The 25,145-nt window shown below is 41.7% G+C and overlaps 1 protein-coding gene across 2 annotated transcripts in view; it reads right to left on the reverse strand.

The window, feature by feature from the left end:
- CCDC93 (coiled-coil domain containing 93) overlaps positions 1-25,145 on the reverse strand; it is a 106,861-nt gene that overhangs the window by 28,941 nt on the left and 52,775 nt on the right. For both annotated transcript variants that reach the window (XM_006066638.4, XM_006066639.4), the window contains 2 exons: positions 5,320-5,436; positions 1,211-1,273 (listed from right to left, as the gene is read on the reverse strand). In XM_006066638.4, coding sequence (XP_006066700.4) covers positions 1,211-1,273; positions 5,320-5,436 — 180 coding nt within the window. The remainder of the gene's footprint in view (positions 1-1,210; positions 1,274-5,319; positions 5,437-25,145) is intronic.

Below are 25,145 nucleotides of genomic sequence, written 5' to 3' on the forward strand. Positions count from 1 at the left end.
CAGACTGTTATACAAAGACGGGTCCACGACTTGGCATCCTTTAAGCCAGGACTGTGGAGTGTGCACAGGAAGACAGCAGCAGGGGTTCCACCAAGGAGCTTCCTATCTAATCCGAAAGGAATGGAATCACAGAACAGTGTAAAGAAAGCGGATATGTCCAAATGCAACACGGGCATCTTTAGAAAGAATTTTTAAAAATTCCTCTAATTTGTTATCCTCATGCCTGCCTTCTCAAACATTCTGACAATAACTGAAGAGGCCAGTCCAGGTCAGAATCACAAAGCTTTGTCAGGTTTATAACAACTCAGGGAACTAAGTGCTGCATACTGCTAGAGAAACTACCATTTTAAAAGTACAAATTCATGTGAAATTAAAAAAATACAAAAATAGGGACTGTCTTGGCTTCAGAAATGTCTCTGAAGATCAGTCTCGTTTCCACATGGTCCAGAAAGTACTAGGTGGGGACCTCACACTGAGCACCAAAGTCACAGGGAGGAGAGCTTTTCAGACCTGGATGAGGACTAGCTTTCTATAGAAACAGGGACAGAAATAGAAAGACCTAAACTCCCCTCATGCCAGAGCTGGCATCTTGTGTATTTGCTTTTCTCACCTGGTTTCCTAGGTAATTGGAAGTGGTGGGTAAGCTATGCTGTGATGCTGATGGAGGACAGTACCATTGCAATCTGGGTTAGGAAATGGATCATGGGGTCAAAACAGACATACACCCCATTTTCCTCCACAGACTCCTTCCCCCATTCTACCAGGACATCACTGCCAATTCTGAACAACAAATTATACCCTCTGTAGTTGTGTCATTTTACAAAGAGAGACCTTCTCACTCTCAAGGAATCCAGTGTTCTGGTACTTTCTCCAGCCTGTGGCTTGGGGAGCAGGAGTCATTTACTATGAATGATCTTCTGTGTTCTTTCACATGGCCACCCTGCTTGTTAGGCCCTCTGTCCTCAGGAAGCTTTCCTGCAGCTCATGGCAATCTTCCCCTCCACCCAAGACACTGATGGTTTAGAACATGGTAACATGGATAAACATGGCTCGAGACATGCTACTGTGTGACTGCCCTTTGTCCAGATGGACCTGAGCCCTGAGAAAGAGACAGTGACCCCTCCACATGGACTGATGATGTGAGTGTCCCGTTAGTAGTGCAGGTCAAACAATTCCCAACAAGACCCATGGAGGAAGGAAATCTGCTCACCTCTGTCAGGGTTTTCTTTTTTCCTTCGTATTTGGCTTGTAGGTCAGTATGACTTGCCTGAAGCTGTAAATGAAAGATAAAAGACATCTGCTCTCATTTGATCCTCACAACAGCACAGATACCGGTAGTATCCATGTTTTACAGATGAGAAAATGGGAGCTCAGAAAGATTTAAGCTGAGCAAATGTGGACATTTTAGATTCAATTAGCACCAACCATGTGTCAGGTGATGTACTAGGTATTCTGCATGAATCCTAACAATGAATTCTTACATTCAATGGAAGAAGACATTATTCTTATTTAACAAATGAGAAAGTAAAGATTCAGAAGGGGTAAATCATTAAAATTTCAGTTGATAACTGATAAAGCTTAGATTCAAATTCAGGTCTGAGTTTACTATATGGCTACAATCAATTCAGTTAATCAACATGCTGGTTCATAGGATACAAATTGCACTCAAGAATCTAACATAGAATTTGTGTGTGCATGCTCAGTTGCTCAGTGTGCGACTCTTTGCAACCCCATGAACTGTAGCCCACCAGATTCCTCCGTCCGTGGGATATCCCAGGCAAGAATATTGGAGTGAGTTACCATTTCATACTTCAGGGGATTTTCTCAACCCAGAGATTGAATCCGCCTCTCTCACGTATCCTGCATTGGCAGGGGGATTTTTACCACTGTGCCACCTGGGAAGCCCTAGCATAAAATCTGACAGGAAGGCAAATAATGTCAGATTGGAGAAAGGAGTCAGGACTTCAATGAAGAGAAAGAAGGTGAATTACATTTACTGTTCAAAATCACAAGATCATAAACTTATATCTCAAAAATGTCATTTCCCTTTTCTTTACCAAAAAAGGTGTATCCCATGCTGTCTATGAACTTTTACAGATATCTGAAAACATTCTATTCAAAGCTGAAAGGGTTTGTACATTTCTACTTTTGAAGAGGGGATGTGGTAGAAAACCAGTTAGACTCATCAAACACTTCAGTTGTTACCTGCATACAAATTAACAATGAGAAATTATATCTTATGTCTCAACAATTATTTCAAAATAACTCAGCCCATTAAAAATATATATTCATTTATTTACTGGCCACGCCATGCCGCCTGTGAGACTATTAGTTCCCCAACCCGAGATTGAACCCAGGCCCCAGAAGATACAGCAAGGAGTCCTACTCACAGGATTTTCAGGGAACTTTCAACTCGGCCCATGTTTGAGCCTGTAAGTGACCTATTAGAATTACATCATCTACAGATGTAGTTAGAATTAAACCACCTACACCATCATTACTCCTAAATCGTGCTTCGAGTTACCCATCTTCATGACTGATGCGTTTCCAGCCAGGCCTCTCAGGAAGCCATCACAAGCAGAGGACAGGAGAGAGAAAGGCAGGGGAAGCTGGGAGCTTTGGCCTCTCCCTTTGCAAAGGGAGCCATCTATGCAATAAGGACTCCTACTAAACTATCTGTATCACTGGTGGATGAGAGTATTTCTGGAGGAAGTTTGTTTTTCTCTTGAAATCCTAATGGTTTAACTCTTGAAGCTCCAGGAAGAGATCCTGCCATTTCCCACCTGTTTCACCCACCTTCCTGCACCACCCCCCAACCCTGTACCCACCCACCCATCTGACATTTACCCAAGGTTCTGCTCAAATGAGATGTATGAAGACAAAGAACACAGCACAAACCTTGCCCCTCAAGTTGCTAAACCAGTAAGCTGAGGATTAAAGTATGAGAAGAGCTTGGCCAGAGACAGGCCTGGGGAAGCCAAGGAAAGAGTCAGCTTGCTCATCAAAGAAGGCTTCACCAACAAAGACCCATGAGGGCTGGATCCTGGCAGGGAAGTAGGAACTTGCTAAGGAAGGGAAGATTCTTCTCTTCTCTTTAATTAACTAAACTAATAAGAGCTTCCTTCATCTTTTCTCTAACAGGAACTGTCCCAGTAGCTTAGCTAAGTTTTTGTCTTGCTAGAGTCTTCCATGATTCTCCCACCTCCATCCTCTTATTCATCATGAACCCCTATACTGACCCCCCAACACTTAGCCCACTGGTTAACACCTTCTTTGGGTCCTCTTTCCTCAATCTCAGGTTTCTTGTCAGTTAGCTACTAGCTGCCTTCCTGTTCTCTGCCTTTACAGTATATCCCCTGTTGGACCATGAGATGTTCTTCATTCCTTCCCTTATTGTACTCCTCCTCCCATTTCTCTGTGGCCTAAGACTTACTCTGTGGCTCCCATCACTAAGGCTGCAGGTATCCCAGTTGCCTCTGATCTACATGACCTTACAGGAGATTATCTTGGATTTAAAGAGTCTGGATTTTCTCACATACTATTATGTGAAGAAGGGTAAACTAGTAAAATAATTGGTGAATAATTTGACAGTTTCTAGAAAAACTGAAAATGCATATATTTTTTGATCCAGCAGTTCCACTTCCTAAAATCCATTTTACAGAAATATTTATATATTTGTACAAAGATGACTGTACAAAGATGTTCATCATGGCATAAACTTACAACTGGGGAAAAAATCCTGGAAAAAAACCCTCATGAATAGAGGAACAGGTTAAATAAGCCACAGAACATATATACTAGGTCACACTAGGCAGCATCAGAAAGAACGAGGTAGATCTATATGTTCCAGTCTTGGCTCTACCGCTAACAAGCTGTGTGACCACAGGCAAGACTACTTCACTTCTGTGTCTCAGGTTCTTTGTAAATAAGAATAATAATAGTACCTCCTTCATAAGGATGTTACACGAACTGAATGAGTTAATTATGAAAAGTACTTTGTAATTACTCTAAAAAAAAAAAAAGTCCTTTTTAGCCATTACTATCGGAGAAGGCAATGGCACCCCACTCCAGTACTCTTGCCTGGAAAATCACACGGGCAGAGGAGCCTGGTAGGCTGCAGTCCATGGGGTCGCTAAGAGTCGGACACGACTGAGCGACTTCACTTTCACTTTTCACTTTCATGCCTTGGAGAAGGAAATGGCAACCCACTCCAGTGTTCTTGCCTGGAGAGTCCCAGGGACGGGGGAGCCTGGTGGGCTGCTGTCTCTGGGGTCACACAGAGTCAGACACGACTGAAGTGACTTAGCAGCAGCAGCAGCTGCCATTACTATTACTGAGAGATATATGTGATAAAATAAGTGAAAACCAAACTCAGTTTTGATAACCAAACAACCTGCCTTTCCCAGCTGAATGAGCAGATTTAAGAGCTTGCAAAGCCTAGAAAAGTGGGTTGCTTTAAGGAGCGGGACTGGACGAGTACCAGGAGTCTCATTTTTATCTTCATACAGTTCCATAGTAGCTGGTTTATTTACAGGGAACTTGGATTATCCCTATAATCTAAAAAAAGGCAGCTGAAGCATTTAAATTGATAAAGACAGAAAAAAGTGATGGCATATGTCTTCCCATCACTACCTCCAGACCCTGAGAGCAGAGATCGTAACTTGTTTTTCTTTCACCACCATGGCCTATTTCAGTGCTCAGCACAGTGGTGCTCAGCTAATCTGTGTGAATTAATTAATGCTTTTCTTGCCCTGTGATCTTCTTTTAGAGTAGAGGTTGGGAAATGTTCTCTGTAAAGACCAGGTAGAAAAATATTTTAGGTTTTGTAGGTCTCAATTCTCCCACTGAAGCTTGAAAAGTAGCCACAGAAAATATGTAAACAAATGCATATGCATATATTTCAATACAACTATTAATATTTACAAAAACAGGCTTCCCAGGTGGCTCAGTGGTAAAGAATTTGCCTGCCAATGCAGGAGACACAGGTTCAATCCCTGAGTTTGGAAGATCCCTGATGTAGGAAATGGCAACAACCCATTCCAGTATTCTTACCTGGAAAATTCCACGGACAGAGGAGACTGGCAGACTACCATTCACAGGGTCGCAAAGAACTGGATGTGACTGAGTGATTGGCATGTATGCATGCATTACAAAAACAGGTGGAGGCTGGATTGCCCAAGGGCCAGATTACATCGATCCCCTGTTCTACAGCCTCCTTTGATCTTTCTGACACAGCGATCTTGACTCCTTGCTAGTTTCTCCCTTCTTGAAAAATGGCTTTATTTTACTAGAATGAAATTATGAAAAGAAAACACCAACCTCTTCCAGTTGTTTGGTCTTCTGCAGAATCTGCTTGTTCAAGGAAATGACTTTTCGCCGATGTAGTTGGGAGATTCCTAACTTTTCTGGATTTTCTTCAGCTGACAGTTCAGATTGCTGTGGGAAACAAACAGAAGAACCAAAGGATTTAATTAGCTCACCTTAGTGGGCTAATCAACCTGCCTCATCTGGGAGGAACACTGCTGGGCAGGTGGCCACAACCAAGCCCATGGGGCCCCAGGGTCCTGTGTAAAACTCACTCCAGAGGAGACTGTGACACAATGGCCAAAGGCCATACCCAGAGAATCTACATTTCTGGCAAAGCAAACAGCATGTGCAGAAGCACAGGGATATATAATGGGTTAGGCTGATAATCACATAAGTAATAGGGTCTCAAATATGAAGAAAAACATAGTCATCTTAATATCTACTTGAGATTATTCTGGAACTATCAAAAATCATGAACTGATTCACTTTCATCAAAGTATTGTAAGTATATGGTTAAAGAGTTTAACCATTCAGTAGCACTTATAATGAAAAGAAACAGCCTTTCAAAGTATTCCCCCATCCATGGGACAATGTATTATTTCTATTCTTCTGGTGTGCACAGAGGATGGATTTGAAAGAGACCAGGATAAAGGTCCTGAAACTGTGTAAAAAGATGAGGGGATGGAGAAGAAGGGCTGGACAGGACATAGAGACTGTCAGGACTGGAGGGGAGGAAGGGAGAGAGTTTTGGTTGGGGTGATGAGATGAATGTAGCAACAATACCAAGAAACCATGCAAACAAGGAGGCAGATGGCCACTTGGAGGCAGCTTGGTGCAGATGATGAAAACAACACTTGCCTCAAGACACCAGAGGGAAGCCCCAGGAAGAAGAATCAAGAAAGACGACCCTATTCCAAGAGGAGTCCTTAAAACTTGTCTCGGGTGATCACAGAATAGACAGCTTCATTCACCTGCCAATGAACACCCATTATAGCCGCACTGCCTTCTTTACTGGAAACATCCCAATTCCAAGCTAATCACTGGTCTGAAGCTCAAGTGCAACAAAACTATTTGAATATTTGATCCTCTGTGCATGTTTTAACAGTGATCATAAGTTTGAAAGTTATGGGGAAGAGACAAAAATGTGAAAAGGAGGAACTGGACGGTATAGTCACCATTTATTTTGGTTAAGAATTTCCCTGAATAATTCAGAGGCACCATTAACAGACGATGAGTGTTTTTGCTGCTTAACAACTCTGGAGGTGGGAGACAACCAGCAGGATGTGGCTGCCTAAAATGGCAAGAAACATCATTTTCCATCTTGTGAGCTGGGAGGCCGTAAAGGAAACAGGAAAAATAAGCATTTGGTATTACAACACAGCTAGCCCTGACACCTGAAATTTTTGGAAAATGTTAACTAACATACTCCAGCTTATCTGAGTTTCTTCATATTGGAGTTAACTTTTAAAAATGTAACACTGGGCACATCAAGATATTTACCACCTGTAGTCTAGGGAAGAAGAACTATTTCTGAAAATTATTTGAGAGTATAAAAAAGGGGGAGGGTGGAAGGAAAGAGCACTCCTTGATTTTCAAGCCACTTGTCAGAAACATAATTATAATTAATTATATCTTGGGCTTTGCAGGCGGCTCAGTGGCAAAGAATCCACCTGATAAAGCAGGAGACGCAGGAATCAGGGGTTCAATTCCTGGGTCAGGGATTCCCTGGAGAAGGAACTGGCAACCCATTCCAGTGTTCCTGCCTGGAAAATTCCACGGATGGAAAAGCCTGAAGGGCTACAGTCCATAGAGTCACAAAGAGTCGGACGTGACTGAGCAACTGAGCATGTACACATACAATCTCACCAGTTATATCTCCTCCACTTTGACTGCATCATCCTGAACTAAGTTATTAATCTGTCCACTTAGCTTGTTACATATTTAGTAGCTTTCTTCTTATAGTTAATTTCAGATTTGGGTTTTAACCTTCATCTTCGATTCCTTGATACCGATTTCCAAAATGTCACTGGCATATCCTCGGAGCATTTTATTCAGTACTTTACTAGCAGATTTACACAAACCTTCTATCTCATGGTTAATTGATATCTGAAATGGAATTAGCTCCCCAACACAGGGACTACCCCCATGGTGTGTCTCTAGGTTTGACGTCAGGATGTCTTGACTGCCCTGACCTCCTCCGACTGTCCTTTTGCCTCTGGATCAGGCCAAGCTATGAGCAAGTGGGCTGCAGGGTATCCCCATCTCAGTCACCTCCCAGCAAGGCTTTCTCCAGGCTGCACGGGTGAGGGGGTAGGGATGTACACATTCAGTGCTATTCTGTACCCGGCATGAGTTGGATGATGTCTCCCACTCTCAGCATGCCTTCCTGCTGGTAAACTGCTTTTATGGCCAGGGTCCCGACTACATTTTCCACCTAGCTTTCACACCCTCTTATCAGTGTACCTGGCAACAAACACAGCCTTGTTGGAAACTGTGCCTTTGACACTTTTAAGAAACTTTCTTACAGGAACATCAGTAGCTATCCTGCTATCTGGAAAGAGGACTTCCAGGCTCACTGGCTCTCCTGCTCTCTCTCACTTTAAATTTTTAGTCACATGGTTCTTTAAGATCCTTTCAGGGTTCTTTGAGGTCAAAATCCTTTTCACAATGATACTAAGATACGATTTTTTTTCTCTCATTCTCTCATGCTCATACAATGAAATTTTCCAGCTGCTATATGACATGTGATGGTATCACTGCTCTGATGCTAATGTGTAAAACATTTATCATTATTATTTGCAAGTGAATTAATATGTAAGCTTTTAGGACCTCCTCAGTAATTTTTAGTTTCCCAGGTGGCTCAGTGGGAAAGAATCTGCCTACTAATGCAGGAGACTAAGGAGATGCAGGTTTGATCCCTGGGTCGGAAAGACTCCTTGGAGTAGGAAATGGCAACCCACTCCAGTATTCTTGCCTGGAAAATCCCATGGACAGAGAAGCCTGGTGGGTCACAGTCCATAGGGTCACAAAGAGTCAGACACGACTGAATGAATGACCATGCAGTAGTTTTTAAGAGTTTGTACAGGCTCTTGAAACTAAAAATTTTGAGCCCTGTTACTTCATGGGGCCTAGCTAACTCACCGACTGGGACAGCCTCACTAACACAGCTCTACCAGTGCAGTGGGCCCATCCGTAACACCAAGAGGGGATAGTTTTCTGATTCCACTTTTACTAGACAACTGCTTCAAACCAATCAGAGAGAAAATATTTGTAGTTCACAGAAAGGATGCTCAAGTCTCCATATAAACTTACTATTAAACAACTCTTACGACAGTATATGTTCCAAGCAAACATGGGCTTTCAAAATCCTTTCTCTTGTTGCTAGGTAGCAATTCTTATTGCTCTGTGTAGTCCCTTAAATTCGCATCTGCAAAGCATTCATGTCAGGATATTAAGTGCCATTTCCACATCTGACATTTCTCCAGTGCAATTAAAATGAACAATAGGCACATGAAAAAGCTCACAGTACATATAAATTTGTGAATTCCTCCATTTGCCTAAGTCTAGAGATGGTGCTATGCAAACTTCTTTGTTTAATGGGAAGTTAGTTTTAGAACAGAAAAAAAAATCATTTATTCTAGAGCTGAACTGAAGAGAATTCTTAATCTAGTCAACAGAAAGCTGACTGTCCTCTATTTGAAACACACTTTCTGTGTTAAGTAACTGAAAAATTTCATTTCTTTCAAATACTCTCCTCAAAGCCAAAAGAACTAGACCAAGGTCTCTGAAACAGTATGGCTCATTTGACATTCTGTTCACTGAGTCTTCTCACAAGAAAACTGGAACTGACCAAGTTGGATCTTAAAGGATGAGACTACATTGGACAGATGGAGAATAGAAGGGGCTTTATAGTAAATCCTTGACAGAAAAAAATTAAGTCCTTGGGGTAAGTTAACTGATTTCTACTTGAAAAGCCCAATGTCTCTCAAAGAATGCCAACCCCCTATAAATATTCCATTTGTGTTTACATTACAGCAAGGGCTAAAATGCCAATCTAATTTTGTTCAACAATTTCAGATTAAGAACGTGCTTTCAAAACGACAGGGTGGATTAAGATGGCATCTAGTGCAGATTCAATGTTTTCTAATAACTGACAGATGTTTGCAGCTTCTGTTCTAAGGGGAACCAGATATAAATGTCATTCAATAATATTAGTCCAGTTCAACATAGTAAATTCCTAAGAGAAACAAAAAATGATTACTTTAGCTAAAACTATATACTTTCATAATGGAAGACACCCAAAGGGTCATATCTATACATCTACCTTCCTAAGTAAACTCCAGGAGTTGGCGATGGACAGGGAGGGCTGACGTGCTACAGTCCATGGGGTCTCAAAGAGTCGGACACGACTCAACAACCGAACTGAACAGAATCTTCCTGATATAGGAATCTCTCCTATGTCCCCCCATTAAAATATGGCCACTAAAGCTGTCAATAATAAGGGATCCCTAAAAAAAGAAAAAATTACCCTCCCACTGAAAACAAGTAAACAGGCAATATAAAATATTTATTTTTTAATCTTAAAAAAATCTATGAGCTAGAAAATGTAAGAAATCCTAGAAAGCCAAAAAGTGAAAGTGAGAATCCAGGAGGTAGGTGTACCCATGGAGGCTGGCTTTTTTCTTGAATGTGTGAGTGAAGTTGCTCAGTCGTGTCCAACTCTTTGCGATCCCATGGACTGTAGCCTACCAGGCTCCTCCATCCATGGACTTTTCCAGGCAAGAGTACTGGAGTTGGCTGTCATTTCCTTCTCCAGAGGACCTTCCTGACCCAGGGATCGAACCCAGGTCTCCCACATTTCAGGCAGATACTTAACCATCTGAGCCACCAGGGAAGCCCTTTTTCTTCAGAGTATCTGCCAAAATCAATTGATCTCAAGCTTTGATTTTTAGAATTCAACAATTGCTTTGTGTAATCCTTGGCACAGGTGTAGGAAGGAAAAAAGTCTGCAATGAGATTTTGTTAGAACGGATTTGCCCTTGTGAAGTTCTATAATCTAAACACACACACTACCTGAATGATATCAAAAACCTACTACATGCACAATGGGCCTGAGCTGGGTATGCCCAGGTGCACGTAAGAGCAAAAGAAAATCCTCTCTGGAAGAAAAGAGCTCCAATTCCAGGTCTCGACAGAGAAATTTCCAAGCAGAATGAACTTACAGTCAAAAATCAAAAGCATACACAATTTCATGAGTAAAAGTCAGCAGAAATGAAGAGCAGAAACAGCATGCAAACTCAAACATAAATGCTCATTTCTCCCTGAAGCCACAGAGATAAAGTATAATCACTCTCATATAACAGTTCAAGTTTTCTAATACAGAAGCATTCCAAGCTTTACAAGAAGATGTCAGCTCCTTTCACCATCTTGGCTGCTCTCCCCTGGACATACCCTAGCTCATAATCCTTTTCAAGCATTCCTGATGGAATCTGAGCACAGCAGACTGGGATGGGACCACCCACTTTCCCTTATCTACACTCTACTGCCATTAATGAAACAGCATACATAAATGTGCTTTTCAATATTCTTGACTCCCACTAATGAAATCCCATGAATTTCAAAGACCCATATTCATGCAGCCTTGCTGAGTTTTTGAAGCATAAGTCTGGGCTCCATGCGCAGAGGCATGTAAAAAACCCCAAACATCCCACTTTTACCCACACAAGCTAATGTCAGGTCAGATGGCATGCTCATCAAATCCTGAATTGGCATAACTTATTTTTCTGAAATAAAAGAGTTCATGCTTACTTAAAAAAAGAAAATAGTTTGGGCTTAAATTTTCAATCTATTTTTGAATGTTGATTCTACTCTCTAATGTATTAGCCACCTTTTCTTTTCTAGCTTTAAATGACACTTAAATCGGATGAAGCTAATTCCTATGTCTTCATCCAAATTGCTAAAGCACCTGAAAGGGTATAAGCTATATAGGCTGTGTGGCTTGGGACAATCCCACCAGGCCAATTCATTAGCTAATACCACAATACCATTCCCTGCATTGTTAGTTTTTACATATTGCATAACTTAGAATTTAGGAAATCCTGGAGCAGTTCTGACACACAAACATATTATTAACATCATTCTTTCCAGATTTACAGGGTTTTTTTGATCGTTGTTAAGTTGCTAAGTTGTATCTGACTCTTTTGCAACCCCATGGACCTGTCCATGCGATTTCCCAGGCAAGAATACTAGAGTGGGTTACCTTTTCCTTCTCCAGGAGATCTTCTCAACCCAGGGATCTTCTGCATTGGCAGGTGGAGTGTTAACCACTGAACCACCTGGGAAATTTCTTCATCTCTAAATTCGGATTGGTTTAAATCTCTCTTACCACTTTCCTTTGTTTCATCAACTAACCTTTACTCAGATCCTATTACATGTAGGACAAAGTGTTAGGCATTGGGAACATGGAAAAAGACACAAACCTCACCTCTGGACCCTCATGGTCTAGTCAGTTAATACCTGCTCATTCATAAATAAAGGTGTTGTACATGCCACCTTCTCCCCAAGCCTTCACTGTTTCAGAGAAAGAGAGAGTTTTGCATGGTCTTCTGGTTTCTTCTTCCTTCCTTCCTTCCTTCTTTCCTCCTACAAATGTTTATGAAAACCCCATTATGGCAAAGGTGATATACAATGCTCCCAGCTCTGGCTGACAGTATACATTCTAGTCCTGGGAAAGAGGCAGAGACAAATGAAATAGTGCCTTGTGAGCAGTGCTACGAAGAAGACAACAGGAGCTGATCCACGCATCAGAGGATCCACAGGAGGGAGAGTTACCCGTAATGGCTATGGGTGAGTCTCCACTGAGGCTGATGGATGACTGGAAGAGGCTTCTGCTGAGTGTTATGATCTGCCAAGTGGCACAGTGGTTAAGAATCAGCCTGTAAGGCAGGAGATGTGGACTTGATCCCTGGGTTAGGAACATCCCCTAGAGAAGGAAATGGCAACCTACTCCAGTATTCTTGGCTGGAAAATTCCATGGACAGAGGAGCCTCATAGGCTATGGTTTACGGAGTCACAAAGAGTTGGATGTGACTGAGCACAGCATACACACATGATGTGTTAGGCAACAGAAACACAGAGATGGAAGATGAAATCTTGGCCTTCCAGAAGTTTACAGATTTAGAATATGACCTGTCTATTACCTGTGACCTTATGTGAAGAAATGGAGTCTAGGAGGAAGGGGGTTAAAAAATCCCTCCCTCCCCAGCCCTTATCACCCTGATCCCAACCTGGTTTTTCTACCTGTGTCGCAGTAGTAGGGCCCCAAGAGGGCAGCTCCTCTCCTGTATCCTGCATGCCAATGTTGCTAGAAAAATGGTTTTTCTTTTTGGGTGGGGATAGGTGATGAGATTAGAAACATTCACCTCTAAGCTTATCAGAAATCACACTGGCTCTAGCTCAGGACAGATTCTCCAGAGGAGTCAGGGACTCCTGGTTGCTTAGCATCCCATGACCTTCTGACTCAGGCAAGGTCCTGGGGACTGGTATCTTCACCCAGTCCCCAGACCTCTTGAACAACTACTTTCCATTTCACCTCAGTTGGGTATAATTTTAAAGTCATCCATTCTGCCTATTAACAGGAGAAAAGTTCAGTATAAAAAATACCCAACTGTCACTTCTCTTTGGGCAGATACTGACATTTCGAGTGGCAACACCAATCAAGTAGCAAATGGCATCCATTTGAAAACATATGAATTACATTATTCCGCAATTCTTCTTTTTACAGGCTGATTGACTCCTACCCAGGGGCTCCTCAGGGGAGCACCATGCCTCAGTGAGAATTTATAACTCTATCCCTGTCCTTATACCTGACACTGCCTGGGACGTAGTACTGCTCAGTAGATGGTTGCTGAAGAAAAAGATCATTCCATCTAGGGGGTTATTTCTGTCAGCTGTCTGGCAGAAAAGAAACCATGCTGAAGACTTAAAATACCTATAAATTATAGCTATTTTCTTTAAGAAGACTTTGTAAAATTAATTGGAAATACAACATCAGAGCAGAGAAATAACAGCATGAGGAGGGCAGATCACATATTAGCCATTGATTCTTGCGGGTCAATGCCATCCAGTGTAGTTAGACAGAATCCCTAAGGACCTTCTATGAACACAGGCTCATGGCAGTACAGCCATCACGAATACCCAGCACCCTCTGGTTTAGTAACAGCGACGCCCTACCTTTGGGGAATCACTGTTTCCCACTCTCTCTCTTGTTCCAGAGGGGCTGCCGATCAACAAGCCCACCTCCTGGCCAGAGCAACTGGCTGAGGAGGAGTATGTGACCTGACCTGTAACCAACAAGTGAAAGTGAAAGTCCCTCAGTCATGTCTGACTCTTTGCAACCCCATGGACTATACAGTCCATGGAATTCTCCAGGCCAGAATACTGGAGTGGGGAGCCTTTCCCTTCTCCAGGGGATATTCCCAACCCAGAGATCGAACTCAGGTCTCCTGCATTGCAGGCGGATTCTTTACCAGCTCAGCTGCAAGGGAAGCCTGTAACCAACAAAGGAGAACCCTTTCTTAGGACTTTACACACAGATGTGGGAGGGTGCTGGAGACCGAAGCAGCCTGTGGTGAGGTCCCCCAGGTGATAGGGAGGCAGAGTGAAGCAAGTTTTCAAGGGCAGAGAGAGATGACAAGGCAGGTGAATTCCTGGGACCCCTACCTTCATGGACACCCCCACCTCCTGTTATGAGAGCTGAAAAAGGCTCTTTTTTGCTTATACCACCATTCCAGGCAGAGTTTCTATCACTTGCAACCAAAAGGCTCCTAGAAGGCTACTCTTGAGGTGAATGAGTAACAAAACTTGCGGCAATTTTCTCGGCTGGTTGTATCATGTAGAGCGAACCTGACCATGGTTGAGAGGGGACAAAACCTACTTTAATGCAGACCACACCTACCAACGTGGCTGTCTGCTTTCTTTAGAGGAGACTTTCCTTCCGTTGGGTTTTTATATGTGCATCCCTGACCAGACCATGGCCATTACCTCTTTGTGGTTACACCCAGGTCCTAATCACCTAATGAGATGCCCCAAATGCTCTTGAAAAATAAAATTTCAAGACAGAATACAGGCTTCCGATGAACTTCCAGAGAACAGCTCTCAGAATCAAAAGGTCAGAAGTAATTTGTGTCACAATTTCTTAATTGCTGGACAGGAAAAAATTTCAAAACCTACCGAGAAAAAGAATTCCTTCTAAAAATAAGTCTCCTGATGACCCAAAATGCCTCATCTTAAAATAAGATTGAGATGTTGACAGTCTTCTGGCTAGGATATTACACTCTGGAGAGCTGGATGAGAACATTTCAATGTGGCATTTTCCAGTGATATGAAAAACCACTCACATACTCCAAATAGAAAATTCCACAGTTTTCAATAGCTTAGGTGTGACTGTGTGTGAATGCTTGGGCTGCATCATTTTCCTTTTTACTTGTTTCTGTGGTTAGTTTCCAACACGATCTGGCCTCTTCACTCCACTCAGCCCAAGGTGGGCAGTTAGACATTGGGAGAGTCTAAAGATGCTCTGTCACTGAAAAAAGCCTGGGAGGCAGACACTAAGGATGGCCAAGGAGGCTGTCACATTGCCCTCTGAGGACACTACCCTGCCACAGAGATTGGTTTCAAAGTCAGACAGGCATGTATGCAAACCTGGTACTTATTATTAGCTACATCAGTTCAGTTCAGTCTCGTCCGAGTCTTTGCGACTCCATGAATCACAGCATGCCAGGCCTCCCTGTCTATCACCAACTCCCAGAGTTCACTCAGACTCATGTCCATCGAGTCAGTGATGCCATTCAGCCGTCTCATCCTCTGTCGTCCCCTTCTCCTCCTGCCCCCAATCCCTCCCAGCATCAGAGTCTTTAACAATGAGTCAACTCTTCACATGAGGTGGCTAAAGTACTGGAGTTTCAGCTTTAGCATCATTCCTTCCAAAGAACACCCAGGGCTGATCTCCTTCGGAATGGACTTCTTGGATCTCCTTGCAGTCCAAGGGACTCTCAAGAGTCTTCTCCAACACCACAGTTCAAAAGCATCAATTCTTCGGTGCTCAGATTTCTTCACAGTCCAACTCTCACATCCATACATGACCACTGGAAAAACCACAGCCTTGACTAGACGGACCTTTGTTTGGCAAAGTAATCTCTGCTTTTCATATGCTATCTAGGTTGGTCATAATTTTTTTCCAAGGAGTAAGTGTCTTTTAATTTTATGACTGCAGTCACCATCTGCAGTGATTTTGGAGCCCCCAAAAATAAAGTCAGCCACTGTTTCCCCGTCTGTTTCCCATGAAGTGATGGGACCAGATGCCATGATCTTAGTTTTCTGAATGTTGAGCTGTAAGCCAACTTTTTCACTCTCCTCTTTCACTCTCATCAAGAGGCTTTTTAGTTCCTCTTCACTTTCTGCCATAAGGGTGGTGTCATCTGCATATCTGAGGTTCTTGATATTTCTCCTGGCAATCTTGATTCCAGCTTGTGCTTCTTTCAGCCCAGCGTTTCTCATGATGTACTCTGCATATAAGTTAAATAAGCAGGGTGACAATATACAGCTACATGGCACTGGACAAATTTCCACTAATCTTAGTTCCATTTCCTAAATAGATACATTGTCACAGGCTTATGTACTGAGTACCAACACTGCCAGGTGCTTGGTGAGGCTCCAACATTATAGAGAACGGTAAAATGTGGTCCAATCCACATAGGTAAAAGTGAACGTGTTATTTATTCAGTCATTAGCCCGGCAAGCTCCTCTGTCCACGGGATTTCCCAGGCAAGCATACTGGAGTGGGTTGTCATTCTCTTCTTCAGGGGATCTTCCCGACACAGGGATCGACCTTGGTCTCCTGCATTGCAGGCGGATTCCTTACCATCTGAGCCACCAGCGAGGAGGAGAAGGGGGTGACAGAGGATGAGTCAGTGATAGTATCACTGACTCAATGGACATGAGTTCGAGCAAACTCCAGGAGATGGGGAGGACAGAGGAGCCTGGTGTGCTGCAGGCCATGGGGTTGCAAAGAGTGAGACATGACTCTAAACAACCACATCAATGTACACGTAAATAGGTTAACTTCAATTGCATACTGAGTAAGTTTAATGACGGAAGGAGGCAGAGGATTATAAGCAAGGAGGCAACATGCTCTTTTGAAAATTAAATAAGAAAATAGTATAAAAAGTATCTGGAATGGAAATTGATAAAGATAGTGGAGCAGGAAGACATGGAATTTACCTCCTCCATGAATCATCAAAAATACACTTATATATGGAACAGTTCCTACTGAAACTAGGAAGTGGAAGAAAGACTCCTATACAATCAAGGTCAGTAAGAAAAATCCACATGTAATCAGGTAGGAGGGGTTCCTTGGTGGCTCAGGGGTAAAGAATCCGCCTGCTGATGCAGGAGATGTAGATTTTATCCCCGAGTCAGGAAAATCCTCTGGAGAAGGAAATGGCAACACACTCCAGTATTTTTGCCTAGAGAATCCCATGGACAGAGGAGCCTGGCAGGTTACAGTCCATGGGGTCACAAAAGAGTTGGATACAACTTAGTGACTAAACAACAACCACAAATCAGGTAGGAAGGGAAGAAAAGTGATCAGGTCAGGTCCCCTAGAAGGGAATGTAGAGGAAAAGGGAGATCACACAGGTGAAGATCCGTCCCAGGGAGTGAGCACTTCAAGCTCATGTTGGGCTCCCCATGGTCTGGGGTCCAGCAGAGGGAAGATGAGCCCCCTGAGCTGCCTGGAGGGCCGGTGGAACTAACAGGAGGGCCGTGGCAAGCCTAGACTGTGCTTGTGAGAAGCACATCTGCTTGCTCTCAGGGCAGAGTGGAGGGTGGACTGAGGACTGCTCCAGTGGCAGCCTGGTTTCCTACAACCGCCCTGGCATATGCCCCAGCCTCACTCATTTCATATTACGGCTCCATAAGAGGCTGAGGGCTGTCACGACTGAGTGAGAGCCCAGCCACTGCTGGCACTCACTCAGGCAGTGCATCAGAAGCGCCCCAATCCCTGATGGCACCCAGGCCCCACAGCCTGCAGTCTGATCAAGACCGAGAACCCATGCAGGTCCCCATCTGTCCTGTGACATGGCTCTATAACATGGCAGAGAAGGCAGAGGCTGGGGGCAGTGATTGGCTATGAGGGACAACAGAAGACTTGGACCCAAAGCTGTCTGAATAGGGTGGGGGCAGCCTTGGGTGGTGCTTGCACAGGTGGCACTTGGGAGGCAGCCCTGGCCTCTGTCTGTGGCTGGCCCACCACAGCCTGCAACCTATCTTGAGCTGAGAGCCCACAGAGGCTCCTCTTGCTCCAGCACTGCTCCCCTGTCAGAAGCATGGCTCTCAGCACCAAGAAAGGGGAAAGCACACACTTAAAGGGAACAGTTAGCTTGGAGTCAGCCCTCAGGGCTTCTGTTTCAGCAACTGGGGATCTATCCCTGTTCCTGACACAACAGTAATGGGCACTGAGCAGACGGGAAGCTTTAGCTTACAAGTGGCTCCAACTCAAGCCCCTCCATCTACAGCCCCGCCTTCTGCCAAGGTGAGAGCTGCCAGTGTACCTCTGAGGAAAGATGTGACTTGCTCTGATGTCAAATCCAGCTCTCCCACCAAAGGCAGTAAGCACATGCAGTCTGTATAAGGACACACACATAAAGCCACCCTTCACGACTGCAATAGGTAACTGTTTCATGTAAATTCATAGAAAAAGAGAAACTTAAGTAAAACAAGAAGGCGGAGCTGGTCTCAATTGAGAGAGAGCAAAAGAAATCCCTGGGGAAAAAAGAAATACAAATAAACAAATTACCAGATAGAGAACTCAAAGCATTAGTAATAAAAATGCTGACTGAATTATGGAAAAGAATAGATTAATACAGTGAAAATTTTAACCAGGAACTAGAAAATATAAAGAAGAATGAATCAGAAATGAAAAATACAATAACAAATGAAAAACACACCAGAAAGAATGAAAGCAGACTAAGTGATAAGGAAGAACATAGACGTGATCTGGAAGATAGAATTATGGAAATCATCCAGTTAGAACAGCAAAAAGAAAAAACCAAATATGAAAAAATGAGAGCAGTTTAAAAGATCTCTGAGATAACATCAGGGGTTATCAACATTGACATTATAGGGACCTCAGTAGAAAAGGGAGCTAAAAATATATTGATTAAATTATAGCTAAACATTCCCAAACCTGAAGAAGGAAAGATATCAAGGTACAGGAAGCACAGAGGGTCCTAAACAAGATGACCTCAATCAGACCCAGCCAAGACATAGCATAATTAAAACTGCAACAGTTAAAACTAAACAGAGAGTTTTAAAGGCAGCAAGAGAAAAAGAGAGTCATATATAAGGGAACCTCCATAAGGCTATCTGCTGATTTTTCTGCAGAAACTTTGCAGGATAGAGGGAGTGGTATGATATACTCAAAATGCTGAAAGAGAAAATCCTACAACCTAGGATATGCTACCCAGCAAGTTTATAATTTAGAATTGAAGTTGAAAGAGAGATAAAGAACTTCTCAGACAGGCAAAAATGAAGAGTTCACCAATACCAAACCTATCCTAAAATGTTAAAGCGCCTTCTCTAGATGGAAAACAAAAGGCTATAACAAAAAGTAACAATCCATAGAAAAGGAAAAATCCCACTAGGAAAGGCAAATATATAGTGAGGGCTGAGGATCATTCACTTAAATAAGCTAGGATGAAGATTAAAGACAAAAAACTGTAAAAGCAACTATGACTACAATCAGTAGTGAAGGGACAGAACTGAAGATGTAAAATGTGACATCAAAACCACAAAACGTTGGGGAGGGGAGTAAAACAATGTAGATTCTTTAGAATGTGTCTGAACTTATATGACTGTAAGTTTAAGACAAGTAGATACAGTTGGAAGCCAAGGTATATGAACCTCACGGTAACCACAAATCAAAAGCTTGCAATAGATACACAAAAACTAGAAGGAAACACAAGCATACCACTAAAGAACAACAAAGGAAGAAATAAAAAAAGAACAGAGAAGAACTATAAAGACAATAAGAAAACAAGTTATAAAATAGCTATGTATGTATAAAGTAGATATGTATAAGCACATACTTATCAATAATTACTTTGAATATTCATAGCCTGGGGCTTTCAAGGTGGTGTTAATGGCAAAGAACCCACCTGCCAATGCAGGAGATATACGAGGCACTGGTTCAATCCCTGGGTTGGGAAGAATCCCAGGAGGAGGAACTGGCAACCCGCTCCAGTATTCTTGCCTGGAGAATCCTGTGGACAGAGGAGCCTGGCAGACTACAATCCACAGGGTCACACAGAGTTGGACAGGACTAAAGTGACAGCATGCATGCACGCATCCATGGACTAAATGTACCAATCACAAGACATAGGGTAGATGATTGGATTAAAAAAAAACCCAAAACAAGACTCATCTATGTACTGTTTACAAGAGACTCACTTTACAGCTGGAGACATACAGACTATAAAAGTGAGGGGAGAAAAAGACATTTCATGCAAACAGAAATGACAAGAAAGTAGGTGTAACAATGCTCCTACCAGACAAAACAGACTTTGAAACAAAGTCTCTGACAAAAGATGAAGAAGGGCACTGTATAATGATAACGGGGTCAATACAAGGAGAGGATATATGTTAACAGATACACATCCTATATAAGAGCACCCAAATATATGAGGCAAATATTAACAGACATAAATGAAGAAACTAACAATAATACAATAGTAGTAGGCTTTGGCACCCCACTTATATCAATGGACGGATCACCCAGAGAGAAAATCATTACGGTAACAGTGGTCTTAAATGATATAATCAACCAATTGGATGTAATAGGTATCTACAAGACACTCCATCCCAAAGCAGCAGAATACACATTCTTTTCAAGCATACATGTAACACTCTCCAAGACAGATCACATGCTAGGCCACAGGTAAGTCTCAACAACCCTAAGAGGACAGAAATTGTACAAGCATTTTTTTCCCCCACCACAATGATATAAAACCAGAAATCAACTATAGAAAGAAAAATAAGAACAGCACAAACATGTGAAGACTAAGCAACATGCTACTAAAAAAACCAATGAGTTAATGATAAACTCAAAGGGAAAATCAGAAAATACCTACAGACAAAAGAAAAAGGAAATACAACTTTTACTGCAGCAAAAGCAGTTCTAAGAGGGAAGTTTACAAGAAACAAGAAAAACAGGTCTTCTCCAAGAAACAAAAAAAGTCTCAAATAAACAACCTAGCATGTAAAGGAATGAGAAAAAGAACAAAGTCCAAAGTCAGCAGAATGAAGGAAATTATAAAGATCAGAGAGGAAATAAACAACACAGAGATCAAAAGAACAATAGCAGGGGCAGGGGGTACTCAATGAAACTAAGAGCAATCTTTTTTTCTTTAAAAGATAATCTCAACTCAATACATTTAGCCAGGCTCATAAGGAAGAAAAAAGAAAGAGGACTCAAATAAACAAAATAAGAAATTAAAGAGAAGAAATAACAAATGATGCCATAGATATATAAAACTCAAAAGAGAATGGTATAATCAGTTATATACAAACAAATTGGACAACTTAGAACAGACAAGTTTCTACTAACATACAGTCTGCCAAAACTAAGTCAAGAATAAATAATTTGACAGACTACTAGACATGAAATGGAGGGGGAGGGGAACACCTCTGAAAACAAAGGTCAGGACCAGGTGGCTTCACTGGAGAATTCTACCAAACATACAAAGAACTTATACCTATCCTTTCTGAATATTCCAAAAAAAAAAAAAAAATTCAAGGATATAACACTCACAAATTCATTCAATTAAACCATCATTATGACAGACGCTTTAACCTCTGAGCCACCAGGCAAGCCCCATCTTTAATGAATGTAGATGCAAAAATCCTCAATGAAACATCAGTAAACTGAATTCAACAATATATACAAAGAACCATACACCGTGATCAAGTGGGATTTACTCCAAGATTTCAAGTATGATCCAACATTTGCAAATCAATCAATGCTATAAACCACATTAACAAAAGGAAAGATGAAAATCACAGGATAATAGACACAGAAAAAGCACTTGACAAAATTTAACATTCATTCATGATAACAACTCTCAAAATGGGTACAAAGGGAACATATATCAACACAATAAAGGCCAGTTATAACAAACCCACAGCTAACATCATACATAATGGGAAAAAGCTGAAAGCCTTTCCCCTAAAATCAGGAAGACGACAAGAATGTCCACTCTTACTACTTCTATTTAACACTGTATTGAAATCCTAACCACAGCAATCAGACAAGAAAGAGAGAGAGAGAAAGAAAGGGGGAGGGGGAGGAAGGGATGGAGAGGGAGACACAAGACAGAGAAGGAAAGAAAGAAAGGGCATCACACTGGAAGGGAAGATGTAAAATTGTTATTATTTTCAGATGACATGGTACTACATATAGAAAATCCTAGTCTCCACCAAAAAACTATTAGAACTAGTAAGTGAATTCTGTAAGGTTTCAGAATACAAGATCAATATACAGAAATCTGTTGCATTTCTATATGCTAATATGAATTATCAGAAAGTTTAAAAAATCCCATTTAAAACTGCATCCAAAATAATTACCAAGGAATAAACTTAACCAAGGAGGTAAAAGACCTGAATGCTGAAAACTATAAAACACTGAAAAGGGAAAGTGAAGATGATTTAAATGGAAAGATATCCTGTGCTCTTGGATTGGAAGAATTAATATTATTAAAATGACCATATTACCCAAAGCAATCTACAGATTTAATATAATCCCTTTCAAAATACCCCTGATACTTCCACAGAACTAGAATGAATAATTCCAAATTTTATATGGAACCAGAAAATACCCCAAATTCCCAAAACAATCTTGAGAAAAATGAACAAAGCTAGAGGTATCATGCTCCCCAACTTCAAATTATGCTACTAAGTTACAGAAATTAAAACAGCATGCTACTGGTACAAAAACAGACACATAGATAAATGCAACAGAACAGAAAGCCCAGAAATAAGTCCACACACCTATGATCAATTAATCTACAACAAAGGAGGCAAGACTATACAATGGCTTTTAAAAGACCCTTTACAAGTAGTTCTGGGAAAACTGGATAGACACATGTAAAAAAATGAGATTAAAACATCTCTTAACACCGCATGCAAAAATAAACTCAAAATGTATTAAAGACCTAAATGTAAGATCTGAAACCATAGAACTCCTAGAAAAGAACATTGGCAGAACATTCTTTAATTTAAATCGTAGCAATATTCTTTTGGATCTGTCTCCTAAGGCAAAATAAATAAATAAAAGTAAAAATAAACAAATGGGACCTCAGTTCTATTCAGTTGCTCAGTTGTGTCCGACTCTTTGCGACCCCATGAATCACAGCACGCCAGGCCTCCCTGTCCATCACTAACTCCCGGAGTTCACTCAAGCTCACGTCCATCAAGTCGGTGATGCCATCCAGCCATCTCATCCTCTGTCGTCCCCTTCTCCTCCTGCCTCCAATCCCTCCCAGCATCAGAGTCTTTTCCAATGAGTCAACTCTTCGCATGAGGTGGCCAAGGTACTGGAGTTTCAGCTTCAGCCTCAGTCCTTCCAATGAACACTCAGGACTGATCTCCTTTAGGATGGACTGGTTGGATCTCCTTGCAGTCCAAGGGACTCTCAAGAGTCTTCTCCAACACCACAGTTCAAAGCATCAATTCTCTGGTGCTCAGCTTTCTTTACAGTCCAGCTCTCACATCCATACATGACCACTGAAAAACCATAGCCTTGACTAGACAGACTTTTGTTGGCAAAGTAGTATCTCTGCTTTTTAATATGCTATCTAAGTTGGTCATAACTTTCCTTCCAAGGACCTAATTACACTTAAAAGCTTTTGCAAAGCAAAGGAAACCACTGACAAAATGAAAAGACAACTGTCAGAATGGGAGAAAATATTTGCCAGTGATATGATCAATAAGGGATTAGTGTTCATAATACACAGACAGCTCATACAACTCAATATTAAAAAAAAAAAACCCAATTAAAAAATGGGCAGAAGATCTGAACACACATTTTCCCAAAAAAGATACACAGATGGCTAACAGGCCCATGAAAAGATGTTCAACATCATTATTAGAGAAATGTAAATCAAAACCATAAAAAGCTATCACCTCACATCTATCAGAATGGCTATCATCAAAAAGCCTATAAATAACACATATCAGGAGGATGTACAGAAATGGGAGCCCTTGTACACTACTGACGGGAATGTGGACTGGTGCAGCACCTATGGAAAACAAACAGTATGGAGGTTCCCCAAAAGCCTAAGAATAGAACTACTGTATAATCCAGTAATTCCACTTGTGGGTATATATCCCAAAAAACCATAAATGTTAATTCAAAAATGGTACATGCACCTCAGTGTTTACAGCAGCATTACTTAAAACAGTCAAGATGTGGAAGCAACCTGAGTGTCCATCAACAGATGAATGAAAATGATGTCACTGTATATACACGTGTACACAAAGGAGTGTTACTCAGCCATAAAAAATGAAAATTTGCCATTTGCAACAACATGGAGGGACATAGAGAGTATTATGCTTAGTGAAAAAAGCCAGAAAGACAAATATTTTATGTCATCATTTATATGTAGAATCTAAAAAATAAAACAAACTCACATATAGAAAACAAACTCACATATAGTAAACAAACTAGTGGTTACCAGTAGAGAAAGGAGTCGGGGGAGGAACAAGATAGGGGTATGGGATTAAGAGATACGAAGTATTAATACTCAGTTCAGTTCAGTCCAGTCCCTCAGATGAGTCCGACTCTTTGTGACCCCATGAATCGCAGCACCCCAGGCCTCCCTGTCAATCACAAACTACCGGAGTTTACCCAAACTCATGTCCATTGAGTCGGTGATGCCATCCAACCATCTCATCCTCTGTCGTCCCCTTCTCCTCCTGCCCTCAATCTTTCCCCACATCAGGGTCTTTTCAAATGAGTCAGCTCTTTGCATAAGGTGGCCAAAGTATTGGAGTTTCAGCTTCAACATCAGTCCTTCCAATGAACACCCAGGACTGATCTCCTTTACGATGGACTGGTTGGATCTCCTTGCAGTCCAAGGGACTCTCAAGAGTCTTCTCCAACACCACAGTTCAAAAGCATCAATTCTTCGGTGCTCAACTTTCTTTATAGTCCAACTCTCACATCCATACATGACTACTGGAAAAACCACAGCTTTGACTAGACGGACCTTTGTTGGCAAAGTAATGTCTCTGCTTTTTAATATGGTGCCTAGGTTGGTCATAACTTTCCTTCCAAGGAGTAAGTGTCTTTTAATTTCATGGCTGCAATCACCATCTGCAGTGATTTTGCAGCCCAAAAAAATAAAGTCAGCCACTGTTTCCACCGCTTCCCCATCTATTTCCCATGAAGTGATGGGACAGGATGACATGATCTTAGATTTCTGAATGTTCAGCGTTAAGCCAACTTTTTCACTCTCCTCTATCACTTTCATCAAGAGGCTCTTTATTTCTTCCCTTTACACCATAAGGGTGGTGTCATCTGCATATCTGAGGTGATTTATATTTCTCCTGGCAATCTTGATTCTAGCTTGTGCTTCATCCAGCCCAGCGTTTCTCATGATGTACTCTGCATATAAGTTAAATAAGCAGGGTGACAGTATACAGCCTTGATGTATTCCTTTTCCTATTTGGAACCAGTCCATTGTTCCATGTCCAGTTCTAATTGTTGCTTCCTGACCTGCAAA

This window comes from Bubalus bubalis, chromosome 2 (genome assembly GCF_019923935.1).
Source record: "Bubalus bubalis isolate 160015118507 breed Murrah chromosome 2, NDDB_SH_1, whole genome shotgun sequence".
NCBI lineage: Eukaryota > Metazoa > Chordata > Mammalia > Artiodactyla > Bovidae > Bubalus > Bubalus bubalis.